This window comes from Gastrolobium bilobum, unplaced genomic scaffold (assembly GCF_033153095.1).
Source record: "Gastrolobium bilobum isolate Gb01-03AN ecotype WA unplaced genomic scaffold, APGP_CSIRO_Gbil_v1 utg198671, whole genome shotgun sequence".
Classification (NCBI taxonomy): Eukaryota; Viridiplantae; Streptophyta; class Magnoliopsida; order Fabales; family Fabaceae; genus Gastrolobium; species Gastrolobium bilobum.
Genome location: NW_026897828.1, coordinates 1 through 13,668, shown reverse-complemented (window position 1 = coordinate 13,668; position 13,668 = coordinate 1). Strand labels below are relative to the sequence as shown.

Sequence of the window (13,668 nt, the reverse complement as noted above, 5' to 3'; positions counted from 1 at the left end):
GGTGACCCGGCCCGTCCCAAAAAAAAAATTGTTTTTTTTTTCAAAAAAAATAAATCATAATGAACATATTTGAATTTTTTTTGCTTATTGACTTACATAAGTTATATACCTACAACACTAATATTATCTCAATCGTGCACTATGCAGAGAATTTTGATTTGATTTATAGTTAGCGATGTCATTTTCTGAACCTAAAGTCCCGTATGACAATCATTATATTTTTGTTTGATCTTTTATTGGATAATAATATGTAATTTATTATTTTTTATATTAAAACATTCGAAATTTTTATCATTTTTTTAGATATTTGAGTATGTTTATAATTTTTTAATATAAATTATAAAATTGCATATAATTACCGGGTCATGCGGTTGAACCAGTGACCCAGTACCTCGACCGGGTCAATGACCGGACCGATTTTAATAACATTGCTGCAAACACCGTTCTTGACATTAAAAATGCAAAACGGAAAATAAGCTTCTTAAAGTAGCTTAATCAATAGATACGAAAGACATGAGGCACAACTCGAATTCCACAATGCACCCCCACAAGATAAATGAGGGCCTTGACTCCTCTCTTCCATAAAACCAAAAAAACAAAAACAAAAATTAAAGATAAATGAGGGCTTAAAGACAAGTACATGTTTCGGTTTGTCCATAACAAAATCGGTATCTTTGAAAATGAGATTCTTGCACCCAGATCTTCTAAGGTACATAACAGACAACATCAAAATTTTGATACTAGAGTACATAAGTTAATTCATTTTATTGATTAGTTCATTGATGAGATCCTCACGGCTCCCTCTGTCTCCACCATCCTTGTATAGTGTTTTTGATCCTTTTAGAAACATTTTTTAAAACATTTTAACTAATTCAATATTTAATTAATTCTTTTCCCAGTTAATTAATAGTTAAAACATTTTTTAAATTAAGATTCCGAAATAATTATAAAAACAAAATTAAAGTCCTTGATAAAATTTTAGAATAATAGGAGCTTTATTCTCACAACTTATTTTTTTACCATTAATTTTCGTTAATCCAACGGTTATAATTTATTGAAAATTAATAATTAATAATAAATGTGACCCGATAAATCATTACCGTTAGATTGACGGAAATCAACGGTTAAAAAATAGGCTGTAAGAGGTTATAAAACTTTTACATTATAAGAATAACGCTTCTCTTAGAATAAAATTAAAATCTTTTTAACAACATTTCTCAGTATATTCAGACTTTCTTAATAATTCGCATAGCATCACTAACACTTTGCTATCTTATTGACATTAAAAGTGCCAAAGAGAAAATGAACTTCTTAAGTAGCTTAATGAATAGATATGAAAAACAAAAGGCACGAATTGAATCCCACAATGCACCGCGCATCTTAACTTTTTTTAGCTTTGTCACCTCTCTTCCGAAAACAAAAACACAAATTAAAGATAAATGAGGGCTTAAAGACAAGTACATGTTTCAATTTGTCCATGACAAAAAATCAATATCAACTTTGAAAATGAGATACTTGTACCCGGATCATCTAAGGTACATCATAAAGAACCTTAAAATTGTTATTATGTTATAGAGGTTCTATATTATTTCTACAAGCAAGTTATGTTGTAAATTTGATAAACCTTACATGCATTGTGATTTGAGTTATTATTGTTAAATATATCACTGCAATAGTTAGGCTTGTCAGGCTATTTGATGATAATCAGTGTGCCAGTCATAACTCAAAATTTGGGCTATTACAATAATGAATAAGTTATTTAGAAAATGATGTCATTTGTAAACCACTGTCATTACCAATATTAAAAATATATTTTAATTACATTTAAAACTTTTAAATTAATTGGTATAAAAAATATCAATTGTCTAGAATTGAACATTATGATTGTTCTGATTGGCCCACATAGCCCGATTTGCTAGACTAGTAGTCATCTAAAGGCCTAAAGGAAACCAAATGATTCAACACAGTTTAGGTGAGCACATGGTCCTCACGACAATGATTCCACTTTTCCCTGCACACCTCATTGTTGTACACGCACGACGGTAAGGCAATGCCTCACTGCAGTAGTGGGTACATTGACTAACGATTTTTACCTCATCACCTCTCTCATCATTAGAGAATATTTTTATTGCAAGATTTTAGAGCTATAGTTTCCTCACACACATCCCCCTTCTCTCGCAATCATCATATACACGAGTGTTCTTTTGGTGATTCTCTTTGGTCTATATTAATATACTTTTTTTTTGTAATAATATACTTTACCCTTTGAGCAACACAAACCTATTTTTTTTTTTTTGTAATAATATACTTTACCCTTTGAGCAATACAAACCTAATTCTTAATCCACAACAATTATGTACAACACTAACATTACCAATAATAAAATGACAAATTACACATAACCACCGTCGTTGTTTTTTCAAGATACCACCATACACAATTGATCCAAACAATTAACCCATTATAGTATAAAATTAAAGAAATTAAATATATTTAACCATTTTAAGATAAATTTATCCCTCACCCCAATTCATTGCCACATTATTCTGTTCCCCGCCTCTAGACACTAGAGGCCGCAAATTTGTCATGGCCAATATTTTGAATTTGTTCCATATAAATCCACTTGATCTGGAATGAACTTACAGAGTTAGAATCTGTTACTTATGTAAAGCATAAAGAGAATCAAAAAGAGTTGCTTTGCAGGGAGAGCTTCAGAGCAAGAACGGTTGGTGAGTCTTCAGTGCAATTTTCTTTTCAATGCCATTTTGTATTATGATAACATACATATTTTACATCTCTATTTACCCATAGGTTTAATGTTACTTCCTATAATTTAAGTGGAGGGGTGAGAGAGACTAGGGTTAAATCCAAATTCACTCTCGCTGTCCCTTCATCCCTCATTCCCTCTCCCTCTCCCTTCTATATCTTTATGTTTGATCTTTACCAACCCCATTCTTCATTATTATTATTATATTACATTTCAGCACAAGGTATTGTTCATCTGTGCTTTATCCATACTTTGAACCCAACCATTTGAGGGTCGTGTTAGAATCTTAGAGAATAAACCAGTGGTCCATTTGTTTTCAGTGGAAGTCTCTACCAATCTATGGTGTTTATCTTGATGATATTCAACAATGTAGTCAAGCCATAAATGTGGTGGAGACTGGAAAGAGAAATTGTGGACTTTTGAATGGAATAAGATTTATTACTTGAGGAAGCCGAGAAGGAAAATTCTACAAAAGAAGTTAGAAGACCCAAAGTCTCTTAGAATATTCCAGATCACAGGCTTGGTGTGTTGAATTTGGAAATTGTTCCATGTTCCATTTTTTAGCTAAACACACACACCTTGTAGATCATATTAAGAATGAATGTTTTTATTATCATTTTATATGGAATGGAATATTTCAAGAATGAATTTATTGATGTTTTGGTCTTTGATGATTTCATTGTAATTTTATCTGGAATTATGTTAGGGGGAGGTATCATTTCATTGTTTTAGGTAGTGTCAAGGTAATCGTTGTACAATTAAAGTTATATTATGATACATTTACCAGAAAAAGAAAAAAAAGGAGTCCTGTTATGATACAATATGGATTACGAAACACTAGAAGGGGGTCTTTATGCTGGTCAATATTTATTGTGTCTATGAAACTGCTTGGTACGTGTAGAAGGGATAGAACTTATCTTTCGAATTATCAATATTATACATAGTGTTTTTCCTTTGAATGTATTTAATTCCGAATTTGGGAGTTTTTTAAACCCTAGAACTCTCTATTGTTTCCTTTATCTCTCAACAGCACGCTATACTGGCTGCCTTACCCCTCTAATCATGAAAAGGATTTTTTAGTGAACTTCCTTTTGTGCTTATATAGTTGATTATTTTTGTGCTAAGCACGGGTGGACAAAAGCCCAAGGAAAAAAAAAGTACAACTTACTTCATCAATGAAAAAATAGTAGTCATATTAGTTTGCCGATTTACTAAAATTATTTTTAGTTGTCTTATATTTTTTGTTTTTTCATTTTGCAACTTTTGTTTGTTGAATATTTTTTCCCTGGTTGGAGATTTTGGATTATCAAGAATTAAACGCAATACCCTTGTATCTGGGGGTGTGCGAGGAACCCTTCCATGGATGGCACCGGAGCTGTTGAATGGTAGTAGCAACCGGGTTTCTGAAAAGGTAACTGGGACCATTCATATGAAGTTTAGCAATATAGAGGAATCAATGAATCTTTTGGCAGGCATTTAGCTAGTGGAATGACTTTGACAGGTTGACGTTTTCTCATTTGGCATCTCAATGTGGGAGTTATTGACAGGGGAAGAACCTTATGCAGATATGCATTGTGGTGCCATTATTGGTAAGATTATGTCCACAATATTGTACCTTAAGTAAAGATAAAATCTTCCATCAAAGAGAACAAATTTTTAAAACAAAGAGAATTGAAATCTTAGGGTCTGTTTGAATTCTGTTTTCAAAAACAGTTTTTTTGATTTTTAGAACAATAAAAAAACAAAAAAAACCTATTTGATAAGGTCTGTTTTGTAAAAATAGTTCTAAAATTTTTAACTACTTTTTAGTTTTTATAATCAAATTTAGATAACATATCTGAGTCGTTTTTATTTTGTGTTTTGATTTTTAACTTACAAAACAAGAAAAACACATAAAACACATATTTTATTAACTATTCTACAAAATAATTTTAAGAGCAAAAAAAACTAGAACACAATCCAATAGGCCCTTATCGTTGGACGTGGTATTATATTCTGCTTTATTTTTTCTTAGCTGGGACTGATAACTGTAATGGATATGAATGTGGAGGTTTTCACTTCTTTCTTAAGCTAGCTGGTGTTTGGTCTCTTTAAATTGTACCTTAAAACATTTTTAGCTTTAATGGAGTTTTGAATTGTTGGTAGCTTTAATGGTTCTCAAAACATTTTTAGGTTTAAGGACAAAACAGAACAAAGAAGCTGTTCCAAAATGCAAGTAGTCATGTTGCTGAATTTCTAATCAAGGGTGTATTGTTTATGGCTTTATGGGTTACATATTAAGGATTGATTTTGGCACCAATTTTGAATTGGTTGTGAAAACTGGCAAAAAGGAAAAAGAATTTGGATGTGAAAGATGAAGATAAAGCTTTAAAGAAAGCATTAGGATCTCCCTAAATTCTTTCTAGCATAAGGATCTTACATTTATAAGTAACAATCGAAGAAATATGGTATTGTATGATTGAACTAAAGCGGTAAGAGATAATTATGAATTTTTCTTTGTTAGTCCTACATTTGTTTATTCTTTCTTGTAAAAGCTGAGGTTGGGATCATGGTATAGTTGTCTAGATCTATCAACTTTTGTACTTGGTGGGTGCATGATCGAACATTTTGTCAAAGAAAATGTGTCTTTTAGCGTATATATACAGACCACAGTGCTTGTAAACATGTTTTGATTGATGTGAGCATCCTTTCTCTCCCTCTCCTTTTTTGGAGATGAGAATTTAATAAGACTGACATTAATGTTTAAAAAATCTTTCCAAGATCCAACTTGGGTGTTTCTAATAAATTATAATCCATGTTATTTTGTTTCATATATTGATTAAAGTATTTTTAAAAGTCATTTAAAAATCCGCAATATGAGTTTAATGAACAATAAACTTAATCTGGTCCTTGAAGAAAGCTTAATATGCATTCAATTCATAAATGAAAAACATTTATAATTAGGTTCTGGAATTGTAATTTTAGATTCAGCAATTAATTATCTAACAAGCTTAAAAAATACTTTATTAAATAAGAGGGAATATTAAGTTCTTGAGTGAAATAAGTTCCACATGACCAAGAAAAATAACACAATCAGAACAATAATAATACATTGAGTTGATGATTGAAAATAAAAGCAATGGAAGTTCCACACATATTTATCAAAGTGATAATTCAAAATAATATAATGCGAACAATAATAATATTATGAAGAACAAATTTTCTTCAATAAAGATTAGCTATTTCTATCCTCGCTTCTCCACCTTGTTTTTGCTTAAGGCATTTCTATTCTCTCTATTTTTTTTAAAGATAATTAAGTTGTCATCCAAATGATTCATTGGATTATCATTCTAAGTTACTTCGTTCTCAATTTTCTCAAAAACTCTTGTAGTCATACATAAATTATTTTCAATTTTAAACCATAAATCATACTAAGTCACATTAACAAACATATTTGAAAAAATGTTGCTAGCAATAATTGAAATTCAATTTAAAATACATCATTCTTTTTTCTTTTTCTTTTTTAAATTCACACCCTCATTCATATCAAGTTTCAAACATTAATTCATACTAGATTTTTACTAAAACAGGGACTAAATGACCCATTAGGATGCATTAACATAGATTGAAGAAATTATTATGCATTAACATATCCCAAACAGACTATTCTTTTTTCTTTTATATATGAATATAATATAACCCATTAGGATGCATTCCACTGCAGCAACTATCATGAAGCATCTGGTTATGAATGAAGGCACTTTCAATTTTAACTGTTCTTTTTGTGTGATTTTAAGCAGAGCTTGCAAAGGTGGATGTTGGCCACCACCCAATTCTCAACACTCACCAGCATTAAAATCACTCTCAATCGAGACAAGATTTCATTAAACCCTTGCATAGTCACATCTCATAATTTTTTTTTATCTATGTAGAGCTTCATATCTCATTGTTCAGAAAAAAAAACTATATTATCATTTACTTATGCTTTTGTATTTCAAAAAAAAATTACAAAACCAATATAAACAAAAGATGTTATTTGCACAATGATCAAGAAACAAATTTTAGGATTTTCAAAAAACCGAAAACCAAAAAAATTGGATCGGATCGGATCGGATTTGAAAAAAAATCCAAACCGAATGGATGATTACATGATCAAACTGAAGGGATTGGATCAGATGATTTTTGCTTCCAAAACCGATCCAATCCAGACCGCGAACACCCCTACCCGTAGTAAAAAAAATTATGGAACTTATTTAAAATTTATGTATTACTTGATTTGTGGAAACAAAACAATTAAGAGTGCTATAAAAAATCTTGTTGAATTAATTTTTACTAAAAAAATTAAACCGGTAAAATTTTCAAATGTATTGAAAATATTATTGATTAATAAAAATCTCCATGGTAAGTATTAATGAATGAAAATATCTTTATTCAAGAAAATAATCAAAAGTGAGGAGATCTATGTTTTTTTATATAAAAACAACTGTTCAAAGTTATTGGAAAAATGATTAAAATTTTGCTTACATTGTATACTTGTATGCAAATATTATCTTATTAAAAAATTAAATTATAAAAATTAATATTTTGTATTGACTATTTTAAGAAAATGTTAAATATTTATTTATTAAAATAATTTTGAAAGCAATGAATCGATTAAAAGAAGGCTTTAATGTTTGTACAATTAATGTAGATAAGTTATCTACATTCACTCTCAAAACGACATCTTTTGTTGTTGTTGAAAGATTAAAATTTTTAATGATATTGACTATTATAACCTTAGAATAAATTATAATTACAAACATACCTGATTTTTGCCTCAAAACGACATCGTTTAGTGCTTAATACAGATAATTTGTCTGCATTCTCTTCAGAAAAAATTAACCCTTAATTAAATTGAATTTTTTTAAATTTATAACTTTAAATGATCTGCAATTTGACCCTATCCCATAAATCTTTCTAGCTTTAGTATGTGGGGATCTTTATTTTTATGGGATTTCTAGCCCCACGAGCTTTTTCACCCTAACTCACATGGGCTCGGGCTTAATAAGGTGGACTAATTCATTTTGACAACTCTACGTAGCAATGCTCGCCATTAAAAACCATCCTAGTATTTTAAAATAAATAATTATCAATATACTATATTGGGCTATTGCTGTTAATAAATTTTTCTAAGGGGTTCATGACAATATTTTGAATTTCGATTCATTTTTTTTTACAAAGATAAAAAAAAATTTAAATATGCCTGTATAAAATATATTGAACCTGATCTATTATCTTAGCAATTCTAATTAAAATTATGAACATCCAAATCTTCATCTTCACTTTAACTTGTATCTAAGTTGTAAATCTCTTCCTTCTACGACGAGAACACTTTTGCAGAAACTGCTGTAGCGGCGCAATAGTGCCCCGATTCAGCCGCAATAGTGGCCGCTACATCCGCTACACTTCGCCTGACCGTCGCTGCGCGGTCTGTGGCAGTCGGCCGCTGCACCGTAACACAACTCCACTATAGCGCGCTAAAGGGGGCTATTCACAAGTATGCATTAAACTACATGTAGACATCATGTAGTAACAAGTTGCAGGCATATTCTACAAAGTTAGTTATCTCCTAAATACTAAAACCTAATCTCCCAACGAACACCCCCTACTCAACATATACCTAACTCAAACTCCCCACACAAAATTTTTGAAGTTGACGTTCAGGACTATAAGTTTCAATTGAAAATTTGGAATTTTGAGGATGAAAGCTACAGCTATACTGCGATAACAGATGATGTTATACGAGATCACAAGAGAATCATGTTTGATATAATATAACCCATCCACCTTCCTTTTAACCTAAAAATATAACAAAGTTCTACAAAGCTACCCTGCCATAAACATCTAATATCATATCAAATATAAAAACGAGAGTATTAATTTTGTTTCTTTGGTTTTCTTTCTGAGCTTGGCCCTCCTTAATAACTAAAAAACAAAAAAGCAGTGAAAACAAATCACACCATCTAAAGATCGACACCTAAGATAGCTATTTTTCTGACATGCACGAATCCTTATTAACTAAAAAACAAAACATGCACAAATCACTCTGTGTTTGTGCATGTTTTTCTGACATGAGATACAGTGCTAGATCTTCAAGTTTGTTGTCTGTAAATAGATTGAAAGGCAAGTGTATTGAATACTTACTTGGATATCATTTTGTATCAACTAGTTGAACACTTACTTGGATGGCATTTTGTATCCAGAAAATTGAAAGTCTTGTTAATGAATGACTATTTAAAACTAGTCAAAACCTAGCTCAATTTTTTCCTTTTTCTACATTACTTCACCAAATCCCTTCCTTATCATCTGAATTGAGCTCAAGTGGATTTTAGAAGTAATTAATGCAATAAGACCCTTAAGTAGATATTACATATTTTGTTCATGATCAACATTTGGATTTTAGAACTAACTAAATATATCACACAAAATCAGAATGGCATGTGACTTGGCAATCAATATCAGAAGACCAATAATCTGATATCCCATGAAGTAGAATCTATTTGCTCTGCATGAGAAAGCCGACACTGATGCTCCTTTCCCCTCCATGTGGGTAGCATATTCTTCTTTGAAGGGAAATTCACATGGTCAAAAATATTACAATTGACTTATGCCTTACCAAATGGTATTCATTTCATAATGAAATTTAATGAAATTTCTCCACTTTGGGTTGTCAGCTTGCTTTGGCTAAATTGCATTTCTTTAAGTTTTTACTCCTGTATTAATCTAGTATTAGAATGCAGAGTTTGGCTCATCCAGTTATCAACACTTTACAAAACTGGCCAAGTGTAATAGAGGATATATAGGGCATGACATGTTTTTCCTTTAATCTTTAACTAATTTTGGTGAGGTTGATTCTTGGAGCAGCGATAAAATTGCTTCTTGTGACTGAAAAGTCACGAGTTTGAGTTTGAGAAACCGTGTCTTTGCAAATATGTAGGGGTAAAGGTTGTGTACGATCGACCTTCACCCTTACCCTCGCAAGTCAGCGAGCCTTGTGTATAGGGGTTTTTCCATTTAACCAATGTTGGTATTTTTTAAACTTTCAACTCAGATGATGGCTGGAATGGTTGCAAGAAGTCCCAGTGAGAAATGAGAAACTATTGCTTCTATGCTTGTTAAATGCTGGACTGTTTGCAACTGACCAGACAAGACTATTGACTGTTACACTCAACAAACTATAATTACCATTATTAAGAACATATCTTGATGTAGAAAAATATTTCAAATTCTCAGATTAGCTTGACATACGAGTCATGACTGCACTTGTTCCAAGGATGCAATGATCCTTGACAATTTCATTGGGCTTAAATTTATGGTTATGTTTCTACCTTGATCAAACAAAAGGGAATTATCAAGCATGGAAGTTAAGCCCCAGTAGTGCTTCTTGAAACATAGGCACATTGTATAGTGTCTTTTAAAGCAGCAGACAAGTTTGGGGTTGGCATGCTTTAAGGGTTATCACAACACACTTTACCTATTTTTTCTTGTAATTTCTGTTAGCTATGATATCTTCATTTGTTTATTCTTTCTTGTAAAAGCTGAGGTTGGGATCATGGTATAAACTGTCTAGATCTATCAACTTTTGTACTTGGTGGGTGCATGATCGAACATTTTGTCAAAGAAAAGGTGTCTTTTAGCGTATATATACAGACCATAGTGCTTGTAAACATGTTTTGATTGATGTGAGTATCCTTTCTCTCACTCTCTCCTTTTTTGGAAAGATTAAAAATTTATAATTTTCAATATCAAACTAGTCAGAAAGATTAATATCAATGCTAAGTTCCAAAAGTCATAATTAATAAATTACCTAAGTTAATTAAAGTTATTGTCCTCACATATCGCATATAAATTGGCTTAACATTAACTAAGGGTTGGTATCTAAGTTATACTTATACATGTTTGTTAGCAGATTTAAAAGTTGTATGGTTCACAGCATGATGTTTAAGTCATATTCATCATTCCATTTTTTGACGATGTTTGAGTACTAGAAAATTTCTGGTCTTCTAGTACTCAGTTGTGACTTTCCTAGCATGCATTCCCTTTAGTTCGATTTGATGTTTTGTGGCATTAGAGATACTACCATCTTACCTTTGAAGTTGGCAGAGGCTAACGTTTGTTCAAGTATTCACAGAAGCTTCTTTGTGCTTCTTATTCAGCACATATTTATGCAAGTCTTTTAAAGTAACGTTTCTGATGGTATTTATGTGCTTCAGCCAACTAACTGTTTATGCAATCATGCATCAAATAGAATTATTAAAACTGGTATTTGATTTGGCAAGGGAAAAGATAATAGTAAACTAAGGTTCTCCACCTGATAATAGTTATTTTTTTCCGGTGATAAAAGCAATGTAATTGTGAGATGATTAAGTGAAGAGAGAAGATATGTCTCACTCTCTTTGTTGATATTAAGTTATGGAGAGATTAAAAGCCCTTTTCCTTATTTTATATCCTGTTTTCTTCTTGTAAATGAGTGATGTGTTAAGTTGCATGCTGCAACTCTTTTGTATGTAGATATTTTTGTCAATGAGGCTCATTAAGATATACTTTGGGTTGCCCTGGCATTAGTCATCACAGTAAATTAGTAATAATTCTTTTTTCTGCGATTGGAGGAAGTTAATATTCACATGGTTCAATGTGCATATTTACATGAGCTCACTGCCTCTATGTTGTTGTCTGTAATATATCATCTGTCCATTTTGTTTTTTGTTTTTTCTAAGGTGAAGTTTTGCGCATTCAGCTATTAGGCTACCTCAATAAAAATTTGCCCTGTGCTAATGCAGGAGCCCAAGAAATGTATTCTCATGGTTTGCTAGCAATAGTTGATGTAACAAAATTGGCTGAAGCTCATGCGTGTGTATTCAAGGCAATGAATAGTAATGCTTCTTGTAGATACATTTGATTTGTCTATGTAATTGATGCACACGGTGAGCTAGAGAAGCTACCCAAGGAGATTGGGATTCCTAAAGAAAAGCTATGCAGACTCATGTGAAGGCCACTAAGGTGTTACAGTGAACATTAGATGAAAGAATGCTATGATTTAATCATACCATGAAAAGTTTTTTTAATTATGGTGTAATGATATTCATACTTATGTAATGATATATATATATATATATATATATATAATCTTTCTTTGTTATTTGAATAGATTTTTTGTAATTGCTTAATTATGCCAGCCACCACTGAAGGACATCAAATAAATTGCTTAACCGTACTTAGCATTGCCAACCACTGAATACATATAGCTTGGATTCTGCAACAACGCAGGCACGTAATGATGAACTATTGCATTCACAATATGATAAAGTCTGCAGAAAATCTGATATAAACCACTACTTTATATGCCATGGTTTAATTTGGCTATTTTGGAAGGAATTTCTGCATCCAAAATCACAGGATTCAGAAATTCAAGATTTTATTGAACTGGAAGATATGAAATTTATGATACATTACTGATCATAACCAATATGCTCCAGTAAAATTGACTCGAACAACCTAAAAACTGAACATAAGATGTACTTTACTGATAAATAAAGTACAAATGAAACACCAATAGTTTATAGGATCAAATAACAGACACATAAAACTAAACTTAACAAGCTTCAGCCAAACGTTACAAAACAGGATTGCTTATTAACGAAAAAACAGAAAAAACAGGATCTACGTTTTAATAAAACTCAAAAGGAAACAAAATCAATAACCTAGTAATTCAAGAATCAAGTTTGTACAAACACTACACTCTAAACAGAATCCAGCAACCTTGAGCTTCTCTATCAAGATTTGCACATACTTTTCTTTCTTTTTCTTTCCTCAAGAATCCACTTTTTCTTTAAAGATTTCCAATCGGTCTCAAATTTCTCACTAACCCTCCTTGCAATCATGTGAATCTCACTCCTCCAAGGGTATAGCAATGCATAAGAAAATGCAAGCCTCATATCATCTGCAAATTCCTTAGGTTTGGAATACAGATAGTGGTTCAATTTGACCTCAATATCCTTCAAACCTATTGGCTTTGATACAGAGTCAGGGTTATCAAGAAACTCCAAGACCTTAACATCAAGAGCTTCTTTGAAAGCCCAAGCATCTCTTCCTTCCTTCAACCTTTTCATGATCACCCAACATTGCATTTTTTTGTATCTGTCTATGCTTTGTTTCTTCTCTTTCTTGCACTCTGCACCTTCCTTCTTCAACTCACAAATTTGGGAAGCTGCTCTTGACATTCTTTTGGAGTTTTCCGGTCCGAAGCACCTTCCTTCTCTTGCACTTTGCACTCTGCACTTTGTTGGTCGGTGTTCATGTTCAGCCGTCGTTCTGTTCATTCTCAGTGGCGGAGAAATTTCAAAAGCATCTTTTCTCATTTTCTTGGAACGATGATCAGCGATGATCTCCGTCTGTGGGCAGTCTTCTTGAACCGTTCTTGAACGCTTTGCACCAAGCTTAATCACAAGTGACTTTTGGGATTCAGCCATTGAAGAGAGTTTGAGTGGAAAACACAAGAAAAAAGAAAACAGGATTGGTGGAGGGTGTTAACCAGGAAACAGGATTTGGTCTGCTAAGGGTGAACGGTGCTCTGTATGTTTATATAACGAGGAAACAATGGAGAGAATTAAACCGTTATAAATGTAATCTTTTAAATCTTTTTAAATCTAATCTTTTAAAAATATTTATTAATTATAAAATTATATCTAATCTTTTAAAATCTCTACATCACTTCAATAGTTACAAATGTAATCTTTTTTTTTTTTTGTAATCTTGTGCTCTGTATCTTTAATATGTAACCAGGAAACTGTATCTTTTAGTTTTTTCGTTATAAATTTTTTGTTTCTAAATTTTTTATACTTTAATTAAGTTTTCAATTAGATATTTATTAATTATAAAATTAT

The 13,668-nt window shown here is 31.6% G+C and overlaps 1 protein-coding gene across 1 annotated transcript; it reads right to left on the bottom strand.

Annotated features, from left to right (window-relative positions):
• Nucleotides 1-12,558: 12,558 nt before the first annotated feature.
• LOC133310660 (transcription factor GTE12-like) lies at nt 12,559-13,254 on the bottom strand. The gene has a single exon (XM_061511618.1). The coding sequence runs from the start codon at nt 13,252-13,254 to the stop codon at nt 12,559-12,561; it is 696 nt and encodes a 231-aa protein (XP_061367602.1).
• Nucleotides 13,255-13,668: the final 414 nt, after the last annotated feature.